Source organism: Aulonocara sp. 'chitande type north' Nkhata Bay, linkage group LG2 (assembly GCF_057382095.1).
Source record: "Aulonocara sp. 'chitande type north' Nkhata Bay isolate Kocher_YH1m ecotype deep benthic linkage group LG2, A_spYH_male_GT1.1, whole genome shotgun sequence".
Lineage (NCBI taxonomy): Eukaryota > Metazoa > Chordata > Actinopteri > Cichliformes > Cichlidae > Aulonocara > Aulonocara sp. 'chitande type north' Nkhata Bay.
In genome coordinates this window covers 18,741,632-18,763,821 of record NC_141345.1, presented here as the reverse complement: position 1 = coordinate 18,763,821, position 22,190 = coordinate 18,741,632, and the positions used below count along the sequence as shown (strand labels likewise).

General features: G+C 42.0%; 1 protein-coding gene across 1 annotated transcript; it reads left to right on the top strand.

Moving 5' to 3' along the window:
* Positions 1–671: 671 nt before the first annotated feature.
* Positions 672–21,731, top strand: LOC147337640 (ribosomal protein S6 kinase alpha-6). The gene is made up of 22 exons (XM_086307519.1): positions 672–1,132; positions 3,980–4,039; positions 4,143–4,259; positions 4,346–4,427; positions 4,538–4,618; positions 8,528–8,607; positions 9,355–9,461; positions 10,571–10,608; positions 11,321–11,463; positions 11,583–11,653; positions 11,772–11,860; positions 12,029–12,093; positions 12,533–12,635; positions 12,798–12,922; positions 13,750–13,872; positions 14,613–14,702; positions 14,787–14,945; positions 15,024–15,185; positions 15,273–15,349; positions 15,458–15,575; positions 15,831–15,971; positions 20,485–21,731. Exons 1-22 carry the CDS (start codon positions 1,106–1,108, stop codon positions 20,608–20,610), a joined length of 2,184 nt encoding a protein of 727 aa, XP_086163645.1. The 5' UTR covers positions 672–1,105; the 3' UTR covers positions 20,611–21,731.
* The last annotated feature ends 459 nt before the right edge of the window (positions 21,732–22,190 follow it).

The following is a 22,190-nucleotide window of genomic DNA, read 5'->3' as shown; positions in this document are numbered from 1 at the left end:
TTTTTTGATTAAGCTTATAGTGATGGTTGAATCAGGTGACCTCAAACCCTTCCTTAGTTACACTGCTGTAATAGTTGCAGGCTGCTCAGAGTTGGGTTGAGCCTGGTTCTGCCAGATATTTCTTCCTGTTAAAATGGAGATTTTCCTTACCACTGTCGCCAAGTGCTTCCTCAGGTTTGATTGTTAAAATACAGTTAGTCTTATTGCGAATACTGGTATTTATTAACAGATTGGCACGTAAGTTTTGACCTACTGTATCTTGACTTGTACAAGGAAGTATTAATGGCCAAATATGTACACGAATATATATTTAAATAATTAAGCTGTATTGTTTAGACTGAAGAAATGCGTGTGCCAAATCAAATAGACAAATCCACGCATGTAGTCGTTCACTACAGAAACACGGAGCATTTGTGGGTGGGAGAAAGCTGCAGAGAAAGCGGAGAGCGTTAAGCCTCTTATATGCACTTAAACCAGGGATGGAAAGGCTTATGAAACAGTGGTTTTAAAACGTACAGCTCGCACTGTTAAGATCGCTAACTTACAAATCGTTTGCGCTTTAATTTCATCATGCGTCAACAGCAAGAAAAAAGCAAAAAAAAAAAAAACAACTCCCTGCCTGCCACAGTCACGGTGACTAACTATTTCGGTCGCTAGCAAATAGTCCATCAACCGGATGTGTGCATGTCACACACAGCATCAGGTCCCCGCGCCACCACGTCCACTCTCCCTCCTCTCTATCTCGAGACCTGCTGCTTTGGTTTGGACGGGGGAAATCCTTAACTGAATTGCGTCATAAATACGTCAATAAAGTCCCATTCACTGACGATCAGGTACCACGGTAGCCGCCATATTCGCATCTATGGTAGGGTAGCGGTGCTTTCGGCGAGCGTGTGATCCAGTCATCAACATCGACTGTTCCCTGCGCCGACCCTCCAAACCTTTCCTCGGAGCGGCCCGCGGTTCCACAGCCTGCATCGGAGCATCGAGGCAGAAAAAAGCCGGACTTCCACAGAGGGTGGTTGGGGGGGAAAGACATGCAACGTGGAGCGGGGGTCTAGGTGGACTACGATGCCTTAGACTTGGAGAGGAATCCTGGTACAAGATGGAGGTAAACAGCGTTAGTAGTGAGGTGAGTTGACAAATGCGTGTTTTGCATGTTAATCTCGCCGCGTTGCTTCTGGTTTCGTGGTGTCCCGTTAAGTTATCTCGCCCCGCTCGTCTCGGCAGAGCTTAAATTCGCATCACGACCTGCAGCGCACCGTGATGCATGCTAACGCACTAGCTAATGCTAACAGCTGGTTAGATGTTTGTTTTTATTGCACTGCCCTGATTTTTTTTTCTTATTAGTTTAACACTTACCCGTCCCGTCTTTCGCAACGGCTCATCATTCCGCACCGACACTGGTGTTTTTACCCAATGACAGGTGCCCGTCGCGCATCTTTTTCTTGTTATTTACACTTCTCAGGAGGAGTTTACCTCCTAGCTAGCTTAGCGCTTGTAGCATTAGCAGCAGCTAGCTTGATAGCTGACAGCTTGCAGGCTTGAAAACTTGGGAGCCAAGTTGTTATCCAACCTCTACTGTTTAAGTAATAAAAGGTTGCTAAAGTATTTTAGTCTGTGTGTGTAGTAGTTAGGCAGCGCATGAATCCAGCCACTGCAGTTTTTTGTTTGTTTTTTTTTGTTTAAAGTTTGTCATTAGCTGCGCTAAATCGGTCAGTCGTGTTTACTGCTGAAGGTTGGCTTGTCAGCAGTACTTGTGAATTAGTGATGCTGTTAATAACTTAATAACAAAAACGTCTGTGCGCAGCTTTATAAGTTATAATTTGACCAAAAAAGTGCACAACGCGTTTAACAATGGACTGACAGCGGCAATAAAGTGACGACGCTGTGACTGAAAATTGCGCAATATGGAGCTGTACTATTTATCACTGTTAGTACAAACCAGTGATACCTTTTTGCAATGACATCCAGAAACAGTCTTGTGATAGCTGTGGGAAGGATTCAATTTGCTTTTGCACGGGCTCGGTAATAAGGTTTTCCAGTTGCAGCAAAGCCAACTTGACATCCTAAACCTGATTTCTGGGATTCTTTGCGGTCCTTTCACATTTACACACTGAAAAAGTCCGTCTGGCAGACTTCTGTGACTTTCGTAAAGCCAACAGAAAGTTACTGAAACATCCCGGGGTTGTTTGAACTGAACCTTCCATTTTTATTGAGGTTTCTCTTGGAAACTTTTAAAGCTTTTTGTTAATCTTTCATATAATACCTTTTATAATAACTTAATCAGCTTCATGGCCCAAATATTACAATGCTTTTAATAACAATAATAATGGATTGCATTTTTATATAGCGCTTTTTCGGGACCCCTCAAAGTGCTTTACAATACCACTATTCATTCACTCTCACATTCACACACTGGTGGAGGCAAGCTACAGTTGTAGCCACAGCTGGGGCAGACTGACAGAGGCGAGGCTGCCATGGCGCGCCATCGGCCCCTCTGGCCATCACCAGTAGGCGGTAGGTGAAATGTCTTGCCCAAGGACACAACGACCGAGACTGGGGCTCGAACCGGCAACCTTCCGATTACAAGACGAACACCCAACTCTTGAGCCATGATCGCCACTTTTAAAAAGTTTTACTGCAGACAAACACTTGAATTTGCTGTTTACTGTAAGCTGCAGCTTTGAAGACTGTGAGATTACAGAAGTAAATATCAGCTGAGCTACCTAAACCAGAGCAGTGGTGATGCTGGCTGTTTAATCAACACTGTATCAGTTCTCACATAAAAGACTTCTTTTTTCTCAGGCCAAACCCTTGTATGCCGGTATAAGTGTATGCAAAATGATATTATGTAGGATTGTCAGACATCAGATGGCTGCAAAAGGCTGGCCTGGTTGCGCTGAGTGTAGGCTGCACTCCCATTACAAGCTGTGATGAGCCACAGCAAAGGTGGGAGTGAAAAAAATCTATGTGTGAATTATGACACAAGCTCTGCCCTGGCTTCGGCCAAGCTTGGATGTTACCCTTCACAGATGCACCGAGGCGTTTGCTTTCAGCTTTATTCTGCGTTGTTTCGGCCTTTGCGGTGTCTATCTTGTCAGATTTTTTTTTTTTTCTTTTAAATATGTTTTTCTTGCCAGTGTTGCTCTGCTGCAGCAACAGTAGCAAGATATTGGAAAGTGGTTTTGCTGGCCTCCGTTGTGTGGATGTACACGAGTGTATGTTGGTGGCTCCACCCACTGAGTGGGTTTGCGTAGTGCTATGACTCATACCCCTCTTCAGAGGCTTGATGGAATTCAACACACACAAACACAGTGGACTGAATACATAATGCAGGCTGCGCTTCAGCCCGTAACTGAAATATTCAGACCTGGATAATGTTTTTGTGGTCAGTCGTTTGATTTGCAGATGCCGAGATATCTGACATTCCTCCTCTGACAATGTCATTTCAGCGTGCGTGGCTGTTACAGTAAACAAAGAGGGTGTGTGTGGGGTGGGGGGGGGGGGGGGGGCGCTTCTTAAACGTGGTCTGCGGTCATTTAAAGTATGCATTTACCAGCATCATCAGCTCTAAAAGAAACAGGCCCTATTATGTCTTGAATGCTGACTGTAGCTCCAGCAAATATCTGACTCTTGGAGCTTGTTTTTTGCTCTCACTGGGGATTAAGCTAGAATGCTAATAATGGGGGGGCTTTATAGGGACAGGATAAGGGCTGGACAGCTGGACGGGATTAAAGTATGGACTCCATACTGTTTGACAACACGCAGAGAACTACAGTTGGAAAAGGGACAGTGCCGTATTATTGCATGTGTGACTCATCGAATTCATCTGTTGAATCTTCCATCATACATGTGGGCGTGCAGCTGCTGCTGCAGTCATAGTCCTGCTCAGCTAAAAACAAGGATGAATAAGCTTTGTGAAAGTGCTTACTGCTGTTGACAACAACTCTGATCAGATTTGTTGCTTTGGCTGCAGGTCAATGGGCATCAGATCATGGATGAGCCCATGGAGGAGGGAGAGTCTTTCTCACACTGTGTAAGTAAGGCTGCGCTTTTAAGTCTTCATGTCTGTGTGCGTGAAGCGGTGACCTAACCCCACCGCCTCGTGTTTCTGTCTCATTCTGCTAATGTTTGTGTAGGATGATGGGACATATAAGGAGATTCCTATCACCCACCATGTAAAAGAGGGCTGCGAGAAAGCCGATCCGTCTCAGTTCGAACTGCTAAAAGTCCTCGGCCAGGGCTCTTTCGGCAAGGTGAGGGAACTCTGGAGATGAGTCGAGTGGTTTGTTTGTGCCGGCGCTTATATCTGTCTAAAATCCTCTCATTCGCCTTCTGTCAGGTGTTTCTTGTCAGGAAGATCCTGGGTCCAGATGCTGGTCAGTTATATGCAATGAAAGTTCTAAAAAAGGCATCTTTGAAAGGTAATTCCACTGTTGTTTTTGGCCATCTCTGCATAAAACAGCACCAGTATTGTCTGTCCAAAGTGCTGGATTTCTTTCTGAATGGCTCCATCTGTCTCCTTTGTCTCCAGTCAGGGACAGAGTTCGCACTAAGATGGAAAGAGACATTTTAGTGGAAGTCAATCATCCCTTCATAGTGAAATTGCACTACGGTAAGACAAACACTGTTTGTTTGTTTGTTTGTTTGTTTGTTTGTTTATTTATTTATTTATTTATTTATTTATTTATTTATTTATTTATTTATTTTTAATACACATAGCATGGCTATTACACAGTTTTGAACATTTAGATGCACTCATGGACTAAAACGTCATGGAAACATCAGGATTTCATTTATTTCTTTTTCTGGGATGGAAACTTTTACATCAAGTAAAAATAAAAATTTAAAAATAAGTGAAATGTACTGCACACATTTTTAAATCTTTTTTTTTTTTAAACACAATGGGGTCCAGAATTTTACATAAACAAGCTTTTGGCGTAATTCTGGTAATCATTCATTTGTTTTTGGCCGAATTGGTAGAGTTCAATAAAGTTTGTTGTCCTGGCATGGAACTGGCTTTAAAGCCGAGTCAACAGATTTCAGTAGTGTTGAGGCTTTAGAGAAGCTTAATATTAGGCAATTTATCTGTTCCCCAACCAGCTTTCCTCTCTTTAAGGGCGTCACTGTCCTGTTGGAAATATAGTTGTTTTTAAGTTTCAAGAGTCTAGCTAATAGCTTGAGGTTGTGCTGAAGTTCTGCAGCCTGTCAGTGTGTGGTGATGTGAAACATGATTGGTGGTAGACTGACACTGGTGTTCCAGTAGGGGTGGGGGAAATGATCAGTGTGTCATAGTATCAGAGTGTTTTATGTGGTGATAATGTATCAATAGAGAAACACCAAATATGTGCATTTTATGAAGTGTATAAAATGTTCTGGCTCATCTCATGCACCACCATCCACCACAGCAGTAAAAATGGGGAAAAGAACCTCTTTGCAAAAAATCAGTGTCAGTCTGATGATTTTCTTTCATATTCTCTGACCGACTGCAACTGCACCTTATTGTGACTAATAGGGCTGGGCCATATTATACCGTTCACGGTAATACCGGTATAATGTTAGGCAACGATAGGAAAATGAAATATCGCGATAGAATGGGAGTAAAACGCGCATGCGCAGTGCCTTTGTTTTCATACGCACATGACCGATTGTTGGTTTGTAAAAATGGTGCAACTTCCGTGATGTGGAACTGGTTTGGTGTTTGTCCATCAGATACACAACAAAGCACATTTTTTTGCAGAACATGCAAGCGGCCGTTGTTATTGTCGTATTTGTCGGACTAAGATGCTCTTAAATCTGGGAGTAATCTGGGTCCCAAACTCCGTATATTTGACTTCAGGTCAAACAACACTGCAGCATCACTGAGAGTTGAAAACTGTCTAAATTCTTTGATCTTTAATAAAACGATCAGCATTGCTGCTTTACCAAGTGTAACTATAAAGTTTAACTTCCAGGCATCCATGAAAACAAAAGTTATTACATTTAACGGAGTTAGAAGTTAGCAGGAAGCTAGCGGAAGTTAGCTCGCTAGTTACCTAAGCATGATATTGCATGTTCTGACTGAGAGATTTCTGAAAAAAATCAAACGTACAGCTCTGCTATCACTTCCAACATAAATGAAGACAGGAAACTAAACAGCAGTGACGTTTTTAGGGTTACTGAAGTTGGGCTAGCTGATATATAATGATGTGCTACGTGATCGCTAGCGACACAGCTATGTTAGCATAACATAAACAGTGAAGCTGGAGGACGAACACTAACACTTTTCCACTTATAAAAGTTAACGTGAAGGTTCCTCATGGTTAGAGACAAATGCAATCGCATGGCAGGATGCTGTAAACGGACCAAACTTCAGTCAGGAGAACAACTGAGATAATCCATCCACAATACGAGGTTAGTCATTAATATACTGCAACAACATGGGAATAGCTCAGCTGCCAGAGAATTCAACATTAATGAATCAATGGTACAGAAGTGGAGGAAGCAAGAAGAATGAGTTTAATAAAGTTTGATTTATCTGACTGCTTTGTTTCGCTTTATGTGCGTTATAATCCCGTGCAACTTATGGTCCGAAAAATGCGTACTGCACACTGCAGTTTAATGTTGCAAAGCACCTCTTTTTAACTTCAGTGGATATTATACATGGTTATGCTCAGGATATGTCAGCCCATTTCTACTGGAAATGCCTTTGGGTTAAACTTTCAGCAAGGAATTTGCATTTGCACTGTTACATTTTTATAAAGCTTTAATGTACATAAAAACCAGCTTCTTGTTTACGTGAAAATAAATGGAAGGTTGTCTTTTTGCGCTAGTAATGTTGTGGAGTTGTATTTTGTCTCGCATCCATTATATCGTCAGTTATATCGTTATCGCAAATTTTCAAATATATATCGTGATAAATATTTTTGGCCATATCGCCCTGCTCTAGTGACTAAATGGTTGCTTCGAGCTTGAGGCTGTCGCACATTCACGACCACTTTTGATCGCAACGTGATTGCGCAGGCTGGTCAATCAGCGGCAACCCTGCAGAACGGTGGTATTCCTGAAGAACAGGAAGTTTGCTGAGTGCAGTGGTAATAGTTAAATATGCATTTCGTCCAAATGTGAATTTCTTTCTATGTAGCAAGCAACAGACTTTCAATGATTGATCACAGTTAAAAAGATTGCTTGCAATAGCCAACTTGACCCCATTCAATTGATGGCAGGCTAACTCCCATTTTATGGCAACATTTATGGCAGGTTTTAGTGACAGTGCTGGTGTGTTTGGCTCATTTTACAGCAAGAAAAACTTGACGTGAGATGACTTTGTCTTATTGGATTAAACAGGCACTGTTAAAGTTAATCTTTGAGGACATAATTTGCAGTTGGAAAAGGTGATAAATTACAATATATGTTGCAATACTCTGCACATTGCAAAATGTTAGAAATGGCAGTAATATTGTATTCATGGGGTGTCTGCTCATTCCCACTTCTGCCTTCTAGCCGCTTCTACTTCAATGCAGACCTGTGCTTTGGTGATTTCTGGATAATTTCTCCAACTTTGTGTCAGCCGAGCCGAATGTTGTTGTCGTTTTTAACGTGTAAATGTCGGACAATTTCAGAAAAAACGGTCAGGACACTTTCTACAGTTGCCCTTTCTCCTTAGCACAAAGAATGAAAGGTTCTACTTCAGGTGCTTTTAACACAACTGGAACTACTCAGTGTTGTTTATACGAGGGTGCTGCCTTGATAGAGCACGCTGAAAGCGGTAAACATGACGCCCACTCAGTAGGTGAACGCACCTGACAGATAGCTGCCCTGCTCACACATCTGCATAATTCGACATCGCAGACTTTATAGTAGGGAGCTATCAGGTTAAAGACCGGCTAATGTTCAGTCTGACTGCATTTGTGTTCCCCCGTGCACGTCTGTTGGGTGATGTCTGGAGGAGTTCAGGGCTGTAGTGCACGCATCAAAGCTTTTGAGTCCTTTTCAGACTCTGACAAAGTGGCTGCACTTCATTTAAACTGATAATCTTAGACTATAAAAGTCTTTAGAAATGGCTTCAAGAGATGTCCCCGACTTGTGCAAAATCGTCTTTCTCAGACGTGCTCTGAGCTCCTTGGACTTGCTGGTGAGTCTAGTCATTCACCAGCATTTGGAACTTGCAGCAGCGCTGAATTAATACGCGGATGTAAAGTTTTGAGCCTCTACATGGGATCAGAACCATGTGTTCATTTCAGGGTTTTTTTGCTTTCTGCTCCAGAAAAAAACAGTTTGCAGAACTGATTGAAATCAGATGTTGCTGTAACGTCTCATGTGCGTGTAACTGTATGATCATACAGAATGAATTCAGGGTGGGTTTAACATGGCGTAAGCTGTTTATCCGCATCGTGTTTCAGTCAGAAATGCCTTTAACCTCATTTAACAAAATATTTTTGAATGCTTTAGTTATTTAACAGGATTTGACATTTCATCTCGACATCTCTGTTAAATCACAATACTGTTGGCTTGTGGATAAATTGTCAGTTTCCTGTCTCCGCAGCCTTTCAGACAGAAGGGAAACTGTATTTAATACTGGACTTTCTCAGGGGAGGGGATGTATTCACTCGCTTATCCAAAGAGGTAAGCTGGCATTCTGTTGTCTTACATGTTGTTGTGCCTTCAAGCTTATTTTTGTCTTTATTCTGTTTATTTTGTACTTCGGTTAAAAAAAATAAAAAATCTGAGATGTTCTTAAAAATAAAAATCCTGTTAGTGCCCATGTTTGTGAAACTCAGAGCTACAGATGCCAAAATGTTAATTTATAAACCCTAAGGAAATGTAAATATGACGGCAACTAATGGAGCAGGTGCAATTTTAGTATGCAAGAGTATTTTATTTATTTTAAAAGCGCATAAATGTGCCAAGTCATTTGTCTCTGATATCTTCTGTTTGTTTTTTATTCAAATTCCGACTTGAATTCCTCATGAAAAGGCAAGTGCTTTTCCTCGGAATCTTTATTCCCCCTTTTTCATCATCAGCTGCTTGTCAGTCAGATTCCCGGCTCAGCTTTTCTCAGATGCTTTCAGGGCACTCAGACAATGTGTGATTGTTCTCTGGATAGACCTATTGTTGAAAGCATGTCTCAGAACCAAAGCGATAGCTGCCAGCGGCGTCAGATCAACAGCTTGCCGAATCCTGAAACGTATTTGAAATGTTGATGTTGTTGTGACAATAACGATAATACTCTTTTTCTCTGTTTTGGTAACTGAAGCTTAATATTCAAGTTTGGTTTTCTTTTTTTGTTTGTTTGGTTTTTTTTTTGTTTCCTTTGCTGCTGCTGAATTTCTCTTCAGAGTTCAAAGAGTAAATTTGTCCAGTTCTTATCAGGTTATGTTTACAGAGGAAGATGTGAAATTCTACCTTGCAGAGCTGGCCCTGGCCCTCGACCATCTGCACAACCTGGGCATAGTTTACAGAGATCTCAAGCCAGAGAAGTAAGAATCACAGACCTCATCTTCCCCTTTCAGCCTGTCGTAGCAAAGCCCTGCGCAATGGCACAGAACGGAGTACAGAAGGGAACTGCAAAAGCCGATTGCTTTTGGTTTCATTACAAACATTTTCAAGTACAAAACCACTTTGATCTTTCACCTATATTGCTGCAAACTATAGTGTGTGTGTGTGTGTGTGTGTGTTGTTAGCAGCTAATACAATTAACATATAGTCTGAATTAAAACAATAGCTGTAAAAACAATAGACCTATTGATTACACAGCCACGTAAAATAAAATGTGACTAATCAATATATATGTATGCATAAATTCAAATAGTTAAAGTTTTTTTTTTTTTTAAATCTGACTTTAAAAAAAAGATAAAGATCTCTGCTCAGTTTGAGTCTGCGTTAGTTTCCCCACGGTGTGCGGCCCTCACACACACGGAGTGGAGCAGAGTAAAGCTGACAACATGCCAGGTCACTGTAAATGCAAGGCAGCGTTTGACGCTTGTTGGGAGGCTAACATAGCAGTTGGAATGGAGAAAGAAGCTGTCTGAGGCTCTCTTATTGTCGGCTCACTCAGCCAAAACGAGTCGCAAAAAAAAGTCAGAAACTGCTGAACGACTGCGAAACAAACAACTTATTGGTGAGAGAGGGTGAGATACCTCCAGACAGCACCTGCCTTTGCTGTCTTGCACTTTAAAAAAAGAAAAACCATAATTATCAGTATTGGATCACAGTTCCTTACAAATACAAAATTGCTCCATCTCTAATATGATTTCATTTCTGTAAATGAAAATTTTACATGAATACATACCATAAATCTAGGAAAATTTCTCCATATCACAAGGCGGATTTGATGAAACATTCATTTTTCAAGAAAATCAGTTGAAGGGTTATTTTTGTTTTCTAACTTACCTGCTGTATGAAAATAAATTTTGGTTTAGTTTTTCCGGCTTTTGCTCCGTTTTTCATAAAATGTCTGCAGCGTACGGATTGAACGTTTTATACAAACCTCTCAGAACTCACTCGCTTTAGTCGTGCTTTATGCAGAAATCACAAAACATGAGATGCTTTGATGCTCACCTCTGTGAAATCTCTTCTTGTCTTTCAGCATCTTACTTGATGAAGCTGGACACATAAAGTTAACAGGTATGAGCTACCTTACTTTTTTTGACTATGAAGAATCAGGAAAGAGTCTAATGTAGTTAACCTGTTAAATATGACCATGCTTAAAGTGATAGATGTGCCACTACTATTGAGTATTGAGTCCTACTAGTTTTGTTGTTTGTCAAATATCTTACTCGTGTGCTCCTCACACACGACGGAGTTTCACTGCCAGAGACGCCCGATGTTGCTGTCAGAAATCAAACTAACAGTCGGAAATGTCCTCCTGCTTTCTCTCATTTGATGATGATGGATCAGTGTAGCCGTGTTTCACTTCTGCTTATTATGAGTTTCGTAATAATGATATTGATTAGATGCATCAACAAAACATTAAAAATTTTAAGATCAGTTTTTAATGCAAAGGTAAAATTATGCCTTAAACAAAAGCAAATCTGTGATCACTGAAATGAGTTAACTGTTTCTATTTATTTCCTGTTTGTTGTGGTTGCTGTTGCTGTTTTCTAACTGTTTGATTTATATTTGTGTTGCTATACTGCATCTTAAAAGCCTAACCAGGAAAAGATCTGCAAGTTAGCTTGGTTAGAAGTCGTACGTGTATTGCATTGGTTACGTTTTTATTTAAATGCAGCAACGGTAATATGCATGGTCTGTGTTTTGTATAAATAAGTAAAATCCAAATGCAAACATTTGCAGTAAATCTGTAACTTCTTGCCTAAAACTTTACTATGTTGCACAGACTTTGGTTTGAGTAAAGAGTCTGTAGATGCTGATAAGAAGGCATATTCCTTCTGTGGTACGGTGGAGTATATGGCCCCTGAGGTGGTCAACAGGAGAGGACACACGCAGAGTGCAGACTGGTGGTCTCTGGGAGTACTTATGGTACGCAACCTCACACAAACCTGATTTAAATAGGAAGAAAAGACATGGGACATATGTATTCATAGGAATTTTATACATTAAAGTAAAAGGAAAAAACCTGACCTATGGTGTGTTTGCAGTTTGAAATGCTCACAGGGACGTTACCATTCCAAGGGAAAGACCGCAATGAGACTATGAACATGATTCTCAAGTGAGTCATTATGAATGACATCATTAAGGCATGTCAGACAAGTTTTGATATGTAGATGATAACAGTGACCCCTCCCCCCCCATGTTCATCTGTCACTCTGTTGTCTCTCTCCCTGCAGAGCTAAGTTGGGAATGCCCCAGTTCCTTAGTTTGGAAGCCCAGAGTTTGCTGAGAATGCTGTTTAAACGTAACCCTGCTAACAGGCTAGGTAAGGAAACGTGATCGTCAAGTCACGCTGTTCACTAAGCCTAAGGTTGGTTAACATTTTGGCATCCGCTTCTACCTCGAAATCGGCCAAGAGGTTAATAATGTGCGGATGAGTCGATGAAAAGCAATAACGCTGGGTTAACTGAACCAGAGCCATCTGTGTCTTTAGGGGCCGGGCCCGACGGCGTGGAAGAGATCAAACGCCATGCATTCTTTTCCACCATCGACTGGAATGTGAGTGCACACACCAACACGCACTTCTCACACTCTTTTTCTTTTTTCCTCCTCTCTCCCACACACCCACACGCATAAACACACACACACAACTCCCCAGCTTCTGCTGAGGATTCACACCTAACAAATGCTTGGCGTGGTGACTACTGGCCATCAGTCTTGGCCACGGGATCTGTGTTTGTGTGTGTGTGCACGTATGTGTGTGTGCATGAGTCTGGGCAGAGGTCCAATTCTCACTGTGTGTGCACTAATAGCCCTGCATGAGCGTTTAAGAGCCGGCAGGATGCTATTGGCCGGACCAAGCGGTGGTGGGATTTCAGGGGGTTAATCTGGGAGGGGGTCTTGGCCTCTCCTGCACATATGTTCACACGCTCCAGACGGCCTGTGATAGTTTGATTCCTCACACGTTTACGTGTCTCCTGCATTTTTGTACCTGCAGAAACTGTACAGGAGAGAGCTCCAGCCCCCGTTCAAGCCCGCAGCAGGTAAACCAGATGACACGTTCTGCTTTGACCCAGAGTTCACCGCTAAAACGCCGAAAGGTACACCTACACACGCACACAAGCACGCACGCACGTTCTGCTCACATGTTTTTAAGCTTACAAGCAACAGCTAGTCCTGCAGCCATGGAAACAGCAACTGCAAAATGTTAGTGGGTGTTTATGTTAGTCTGTTTATATTCTGAATTATCTTGGTTTATTTAGACTCCCCAGGTATCCCGCCCAGTGCTAATGCACACCAGCTCTTCAAAGGCTTCAGTTTTGTTGCGCCGACCCCCATGGATGAGAACAAGGGCTCCCCGCTGCTCAGCATCCTCCCCATAGTTCAGGTGAAGATGCATTATCGTAACCTTGTATTCGCTCACTCTTTACACGAGGTACTTAATGGTACTTGAAGTATTGTCTTGCATGCACGAAGCTCACACAGACTTTTTTTTTCTCTTTTCATGAAGCAGCGTTCATGAGAAACTATTGTAATCTCTAGAAATTCAGCAGTTTCTCCTCCTGTTTTGGAGCCATGCATAAATTTCATGATGCAGTTGCAGCTCTGTGCAGAACACAGTAAGACAGATCGGTCACTGAAACATTGTAACTAATACCTGAGTGCTGCTGACACGGTTTCTTTCTGTTGCCTGCTGATTGTAATTACAGTGGAATAGTTTGGATTGGTGGCAGAGGTCTAGGATCCAAATTAAATGATCTTGTAATGACTGTTCTGCTGCTGACCGACACAAACAAACAGGCACATGACAAAGTTGATGGCAGGTTTGCTGCGGAGCACCTGTGTAAATGTGCAGCAATAGTTTCACTCTGGACAGTTTGGTGCAGATGTCCACCTGAACTTTAGGTTGACCTGCTAAACATTTGGTGGTTAAAGGTCAAACTATTAGATAAAATGATGAAGTACTCAGTCTTTTTATTTTTTTTCTTCTCCAAAGGTCAACTTCACTGACATTATGTTCTTTGTTGTGGGACTCAAATTACCAGGATGCTCTAACATTTGATACACGTTGTTGACTTGCATAGACAAGCTGAAGTGTCACTTGCATCCTTCAGCGTCGCTCGTGAAGGACACGAGGTGATGCTGTGCTGGAACTTTTTTTTTTGTAATGTCACAGGACACTGTATAAATGTTAATGATTCCTGCCCTTTCCAGCTGCACGGAGGCTCAGCCAAGTTCTCCGACATGTACGAGCTGCAGGAGGACATCGGGGTCGGCTCCTACTCTATTTGTAAACGCTGTGTACACCGAGTCTCTGCCATGGACTATGCTGTGAAGGTAACCGGCTGTTTCCTTGTGACCTCTGAACATGTTAAAGAATCTATACCAGAGGACAGAAGTGTTTTGTTTTTTTTAGATGGCTTGTTTTCTCATAACTGCATCTCGATCATGTTGGGAAATTTCATTATGTTTATGTAAATTACATTTACATTACAGCACAAATGTGCACTCGGAGTCAGGCGTGAGCTGTTTAGAATTTGGGTTCTTTCAAAATCACTGCATCTTCACTGCCAGTCCTCAAGAACTGACACTGATTATAGCAAAAGTTCATAAAAATGTCTAAAAGTAGAAGTTCTTTAAAAACATATGTGAATGTCAGACGCTTGAATTGGTGACACAAATCTGTGGAGCCTGCTTTATTCCTCCAAAGCCTTTCCTGTGTGCGTTCTCATGCTTGGACAGGCATGGATGTAAACTGCAGCTTCTTTAGTTTGCAGTGTCCTGCAGCTGCAGGTTAATAGATCGCTAAGTGGCACGACTGGTTCGTTTTATTACACATGCTTTGCACCTCTTGGTAGAGCCAATGAAAGTACAGTTGATGTGTGTAGAATAAGAGTTTGTGGACATCAGCGTCTTTAACTATCGATACATTTAAAACAGAGCGACTCAAATGGAATTTGGTTATTCATAAAGCACCAGCAGATGGCAGCACAGCTTCAGTTTGCTTTTAGTGTCTCAAGTCTCTGATAGAAGTTAGAGTTGTTTGATCACTAATACTGTGTTTGTGTTTCACTCAGATTATAGACAAAAGTAAGAGGGACCCCTCTGAAGAGATCGAAATCCTGATGCGATATGGACAGCACCCCAACATCATCACTCTGAAAGACGTCAGTGACATTTATGTGTGAGCTTTCCGACACAGTCGGCTTTTGGCGGGTATATTCTGACGGGTTGTGTTGTCTCTGTGTCAGGTGTATGACGAGGGCAGGTATGTATACCTGGTGACGGAGCTGATGAAGGGAGGGGAGCTGCTGGATCGAATCCTCAGGCAGAAGTTTTTCTCCGAGAGAGAAGCAAGTGCTGTTCTTTACACCATTACAAAGACTGTTGACTACCTCCACTGCCAAGGGGTGAGGAAACGCTTACACGCGCGTGTACAGCAGAGTTAATTTGGACACGTTTTCTGAATATCTTCTCCTTCTCCTCAGGTAGTACACCGAGACCTGAAGCCCAGCAACATCCTGTACATGGACGACTCGGGGAATCCCGACTCCATCAGGATCTGTGATTTTGGATTCGCTAAACAGCTCCGGGGAGGCAACGGCCTCCTTCTAACCCCCTGTTACACCGCCAACTTTGTGGCACCAGAGGTGAGCAGGAAGCAAGGCAAAAAAAGAGAATCCATGATCTGCTTTGTTTCTGAGTCTGATGGCTTGTGTTGTTCTTTGTTTCCGTAGGTACTAATGCGACAAGGTTATGATGCAGCCTGTGATATATGGAGCCTTGGAGTCTTGCTGTATACCATGTTAGCAGGGTAAGACTGCACACAGAACTCTCAGGAGTCGTTTGGATGATTAATAGCAAACTGCATGTGATGCGATTATGCATTTCATAATCTGCGCTTTGTTTTCATCGCTGTCAGGTACACACCGTTCGCTAATGGGCCAAACGACACACCGGAAGAGATTCTTCTCCGGATAGGATCTGGGAAGTTCTCTTTGACGGGTGGCAACTGGGATACTGTGTCAGACAGCTCGAAGGTACACACTGACACATTGTTCTAAATCCTTTTGTTCAGGCTTCCTTTTAAGCAGCTGTGATGTTTCCTTTTGTAAACCTAGCGTTGTAAAGTTTAATGAAGACGACCCGCTTTTCCCATGTACTTAAAAGTTTGATACAAATTATGCCGTTGACTTAAAATTGGCCAGAATTAAACCTTTATACCCGTATGAATTCATAGTGGCTTTTTAAAATGTGCCCTTTAATCTTTAGAAATCTGGATTTGTGTATTCCAGGACTTGCTGTCCCATATGCTCCATGTGGACCCTCACCAGCGATACACAGCAGAGCAGGTTCTAAAGCATTCCTGGATCACGTGCAGAGATACGCTACCGCACTTCCAGCTCACACGCCATGATGCACCGCACCTCGTCAAGGTGAGTAGATCCAACCGTATCCCGCTAACAAAGACCTCAATTTACAGGAACAATTATTATTATCTACTACAGTTAAATGATTAGTAACACCTCAACATGTGTGCTGGACTTAAGACCTGTAAGAGTTTTCTCATTTACGTCAGAAGATTTGTGCCCTGTGTGCACAGATGGACAGTGATAACGTTGTATTTAGAAGGAAGTTGTTGTTTTTTTTAATTTTTATTTATAGAGCGATGTGCGGTGGAAACGAGCAGATTTGTGAGCAGATGAGGAGGCTGAGGAAGAGTAAACGGTTTAGTGGAGGCTTTTTGTGGAGCCACTGCTGGTACTTGTGTACGGAGGCGCGTGTGGGCGCAAAGTTGGAGCTAAAAGTGTTCAGATCGTGATGTCGGTGGCTTCAGTGAAACAGATTTCCTCCAAAACGTCAGGATTTTGAGGACTTTTTTATTTATTTTTTGTCCACTGCTGCCAAATGAAAGGGCCAGTTTGGGGACGTAATTCTTCAGCAGATGCTTTAAAACAAACCACAGACTGAGCAGATCCTGTATACTGCCGAAGGTTGTTTCAAAGTTTAGGCGTCACAAATTGAAAAGCACAGTAATGCCTGTATTTAAGACTGGAGCCAGAAATGGGTCTAAGGCAAATGAGTGGAGAGGTCAATCATTTCTGCCCTCACTCTGCTGGAATACGGACACCCTAATGTGGCTGGACACACGGGGGCCAGGTCAGGTTGTCTGGGTATCATTTGTGCTAAGCACTCGACCCAGCTGAGCTGACCTCTCTTAATCTCAGAGAGCAGCAGCTGTATAAAAGGCCAGAGTCATGCACAGGATTTTGCTTCTGACTTTTTACACTTCCTGATCCGGTGATAATGTCGCCATTAAAGGAAGGACCAGATTAACAGCAGGTTTCAGTCCTAAAAATCCAAGAATTCTTTGTTAATCCTTGTGTCTCCAGACTGCTCAGTTAACATTAGGTAGCCTGGACTAGAGCAGGGCGATATGACCAAAAATATTTATCACCATATACATTTGAAAATTTGCGATAACGATATAACTGACGATATAATTGACACTAGACAAAATACTTTACAACTCCACAACTTTATTAGTGAAAAAAAACATCAATGTATTTTCGCATAAACAAGCAGCTGTTTTTTATGTGCATTAAAGTTATCTAAAAATTTAACAGTGCAAATGCAAATTTCTTGCTGACAGTTTAACCAAAAGGCATTTCCAGTGGGAGTTGGCCGACATATCCTCAGCATAACCACGTATAATATCCACAAAACTTAGCAAGAGGTTATACACACACAATACGGTAACATTATGTTGAAGCACAGTACGTATCACTCTGCGAGGCTCCTCCCTATGATAGCCATAATGCTCCGACAATCCATCAAGCGGTGCGGGTTCGTAGCTTAGCAAAGTCGTACTAAAACATTCGACAGATTTTCGAGCGCCGTGTACATAAAATCGTTTCAAGGTCAGTAAACAACCAGAATTCATACATAAGGCACACGGGATTATAAGGGGCACTGTCGATTTTCAGAAAAATCAAAGGATTGATTTTAAGTGTGCCGTATTTTCCAAAAAACACGGTAATAACGACGGCCCGCTAGCATGCTCTACCAAAAATAGTGCTTTGTTGTGTATCTGACGGATGAAAGCCAAACCAGTTCCACACCACTGAAGTTGCAGCATTTTTACAAACCAGTTCTGGTTCATTCGTTTTATTCAACGATCCGCTTTCGCTCTTCTCATTCTCCGTCGCAGGCACGCTTTTTCCTACATGTGTGTATGAAAACAAAGGCACTGCGCATGCGCGTTTTACCCAAATTCTATTGCGATATTTCATTTTCTTATCGTTGCCCAACATTATACCGGTATTACCGTGAACGGTATGATATGACCCAGCCCTAGCCTGGACTGCACCGTAACCTCTGCTGGTCATGTCAGAATTCTGCCTAATGTCTACTTTCAATAATTAACTGTATCCACACAGAAAAGCTCATTAAACTGTAAACCGCAGAAACATTAGATGCCTAATCAAGGACTCTTAGACTGTGTGGCAGAGTAGCTGCTTGTCATGTTTTTATTTTTCTTACTGGGGGGGGGGGGGGAAGGGAAAACAATTCGATGTGGATCACAGAGGATTACTAAAAGAGGAGGAAGTTACCCAAAGACATTTTCAAATCACCTTTCAGCCTTGGTTGTCAGTATATTGGCCCCTACCTGTCACTCAAATGTATCATATCCATTATAACAGCGGTCTCCGTCCTCTTTTGCGCCTCGGATCGGTTTAATGTCAGACAGTATTTTCACGGACCGGCCTTTAAGGTGTCTCTGATAAATACAACAAAATAAAATGATACGGCCGAGACAAAAACTGTGGTATTTTGTAAATATAATAATAAATGTGAATTCACTGTGTAATTGTAACTTTATTAGCAGCGTCCTCCTGAAATGCGTCAACAACGTTGAGAGTAACATCCTCCTCTCTGCCCCTTAGTGCTCTGGTCGCTATGGTAATGCGTAAATATTTCTTTCAAAATATTACTCACAACTACAACACTGGGAAAGACCCAGGGAAACGGAGTTAACGATAAAAACCTTGAAAACCACAAATTTTACACCCGAGCCTCAACTCTCACGGTCCAGTACCAAACGACTCACGGACCGGTGAGCCATTAAACAAAAAATAGTTTAGATATTTTAATTTTTACTGTAAAGTTAGATTTTCAAACTTTTTGGGAGTCTTAAACAGCCATTTGAGGAACTGTGGTTGGTTGGACAAAACATGTGACCATCTCATTTACCAAATCTGGGAAAATGTGATCGACACAGATGGGAAAATATGACAATTTACAGTGGCTTGCAAAAGTATTCGGCCCCCTTGAAGTTTTCCACATTTTGTCACATTACAGCCACAAACATGAATCAATTTTATTGGAATCCCACGTGAAAGACCAACACAAAGTGGTGTACACGTGAGAAGTGGAAGGAAAATCATACATGATTCCAAACATTTTTCACAAATAAATAACTGCAAAGTGGGGTGTGCGTAATTATTCAGCCCCCTGAGTCAATACTTTGTAGAACCACCTTTTGCTGCAATTACAGCTGCCAGTCTTTTAGGGTATGTCTCTACCAGCTTTGCACATCTACAGACTGAAATGCTTGCCCATTCTTCTTTGCAAAACAGCTCCAGCTCAGATTAGATGGACAGCGTTTGTGAACAGCAGTTTTCAGATCTTGCCACAGATTCTCGATTGGATTTAGACACCAGACAGGTCAGGGATAAAGTTATTGAGAAATTTAAAGCAGGCTTAGGCTACAAAAAGATTTCCCAAGCCTTGAACATCCCACAGAGCACTGTTCAAGCGATCATTCAGAAATGGAAGGAGTATGGCACAACTGTAAACCTACCAAGACAAGGCCGTCCACCTAAACTCACAGGCCGAACAATGAGCGCGCTGATCAGAAATGCAGCCAAGAGGCCCATGGTGACTGTGGATGAGCTGCAGAGATCTACAGCTCAGGTGGGGGCATATGTCCATTTTTGGCCAAAATGCAAAACACTATGTGTGGCGGAAAACTAACACTACACATCACTCTGAACACACCATCCCCACTGTCAAATATGGTGGTGGCAGCATCAGTCTCTGGGGGTGCTTCTCTTCAGCAGGGACAGGGAAGCTGGTCAGAGTTGATGGGAAGATGGATGGAGCCAAATACAGGGCAACCTTGGAAGAAAACCTCTTGGAGTCTGCAAAAGACTTGAGACTGGGGCGGAGGTTTACCTTCCAGCAGGACAACGACCCTAAACATAAAGCCAGGGCAACAATGGAATGGTTTAAAACAAAACATATCCATGTGTTAGAACGGCCCAGTCAAAGTCCAGATCTAAATCCAATCGAGAATCTGTGGCAAGATCTGAAAACTGCTGTTCACAAACGCTGTCCATCTAATCTGACTGAGCTGGAGCTGTTTTGCAAAGAAGAATGGGCAAGGATTTCAGTCTCTAGATGTGCAAAGCTGGTAGAGACAAACCCTAAAAGACTGGCAGCTGGAATTGCAGCAAAAGGTGGTTCTACAAAGTATTGACTCAGGGGGCTGAATAATTATGCACACCCCACTTTGCAATTATTTATTTGTGAAAAATGTTTGGAATCATGTATGATTTTCATTCCACTTCTCACGTGTTCACCACTTTGTGTTGGTCTTTCACGTGGAATTCCAATAAAATTGATTCATGTTTGTGGCTGTAATGTGACAAAATGTGGAAAAGGTCAAGGGGGCCGAATACTTTTGCAAGCCACTGTATATGCAAAACATTCATTGGTTACTAAAACACTGTAACTTTAACAATATTTTGTCAACTTCTGTTACATTATTGAAACTATATTATCTTTTTCCCAGCCAGTAAGAAACAATTTAATTATATATTTATACAGTAGCAGTGGTGGTGAGGCCAGCTGAAACATTAAAGCCACGTGTCTTTGTTTCATCAGGGAGCGATGGCTGCCACCTATTCAGCTCTGAGCCAGAAGACGAGTCAGCCAGTGTTGGAGCCTGTGGCGGCATCCAGTTTAGCCCAGAGACGCAGCATGAAGAAACTCACCTCAACGGACATGTAGACCCATGTTTCTCACCCACCAGTTTTGATCTCACTCTGTCAGACTCATACGCAAACAAGAAAAAGCAAAAAGTACGCGCACACCCACAGCCCCAAGTCTTGGCCAGTCAGAACTACTGTCTCCCAGGTTTTCTTTTTAAAAAAAAAATCTATTTATTTGAAACACCGGAACATCTGCAATCACACACACACACACACACAGGACGAGGTTGCATTGCAGAAGTCAGCCGAAGAGGAACCTCGTATCTGTTACTGCTGGGGAGACAGACTTGTATTTATTTCCACAGCTTCTCATATGCACTTACCCTCCTCGCCTTTCATTCTTTCTTCCTTTTTATGTGAGGAAGAAACGCACCAGCTGATGTTTTCCTTCACTGTGATTGGCTGATTAAAAAGCTGCTTTGGTTAAACTGTGCTCCCTCCCCACACACTGCTCTTCATCTTCGCTCCGCCATCCTCCTCTCCCCTCATTTACTTTTACTCTTTCTTTTTTTTTTTTCAACGTGAAGTAATGATTTATTTGTGAGAGTGCTGGCAAGTTGGTATTGACTGAGGTACTTTGCATAACCGTTTCCTTTCTGAGACAAAAATAAAAAAATAAATGTATTAAAAAAAATCAGATACTGCTTGAAGCGGGTTTGAAGGTTCTTCAGAACCAAAATCACTTCCCAGCACTTTTGGTAACATAAACGCATGTGTGGACAGATCCTGTATTGCTTTTCCCTTGAAACTCAGTCGGATTTGTTTTACTTGTGTATCAAAAGACGTAAACATGCTGCAGACGGACAAAAGATACTGTCTCGCTACTGAAGGTGAACCTATGTGGTAACAAGAAATCGTTTGCAAAAATGATATAACTATATAGAACATAATGAAGATGAAGAGCATGTGGGGGGAGCTGTCGGGATTTCTCTGGGGGGGATGGGACGCACCCTGTCGAACCAGAGAGGCTGAATTTAAAAGAATAAATAAATGAATAACAAAAAAACATTTCCATGGAAATCTCTTCAAAAGACATTGTGGAAATTGTATGATACTGTATTTATTTCATTTGATTTTTAAGATTCTATTTTTCTTTCAAGTTCTGTATATATTGACATTAAAGATCATTATTGACATGCATCCACTGTGGTCTGTGCTGCTTTGTTACATAGCGCTGAGGCAGATTTAACACATGAGTGTGACAGAGCCAGCGTTCATATGAAGAGGTAACTTCAGTTTTAGTGATCCTTCTGATTTACTTGGTTAGAATATGTGAAGAGCAGAAACAACGGGTACTGTTGAACCCACTTTTGTACCATCTAATAATTCTTTGTAGCACAGATTCAACAAAGTTCTGGAAACACTCATGAGATTTTGTTCAATGTTGATATGATGCAATCACACAGTTAGCTGCACATCCATGATGTGAATCTCCTGTTCCGCCACATCCCAAAGGTGCTCTACTATATTGAACTGGTGACTGTGCAGGACATTTGAGTACACTGATCTCATGTTTGAGATGATCTAAACTATATGACATGGTGTAGCAGTCTGCAGGAAAAACAGTCATCAGATGATGAGTACACTCTGGTCATTTAA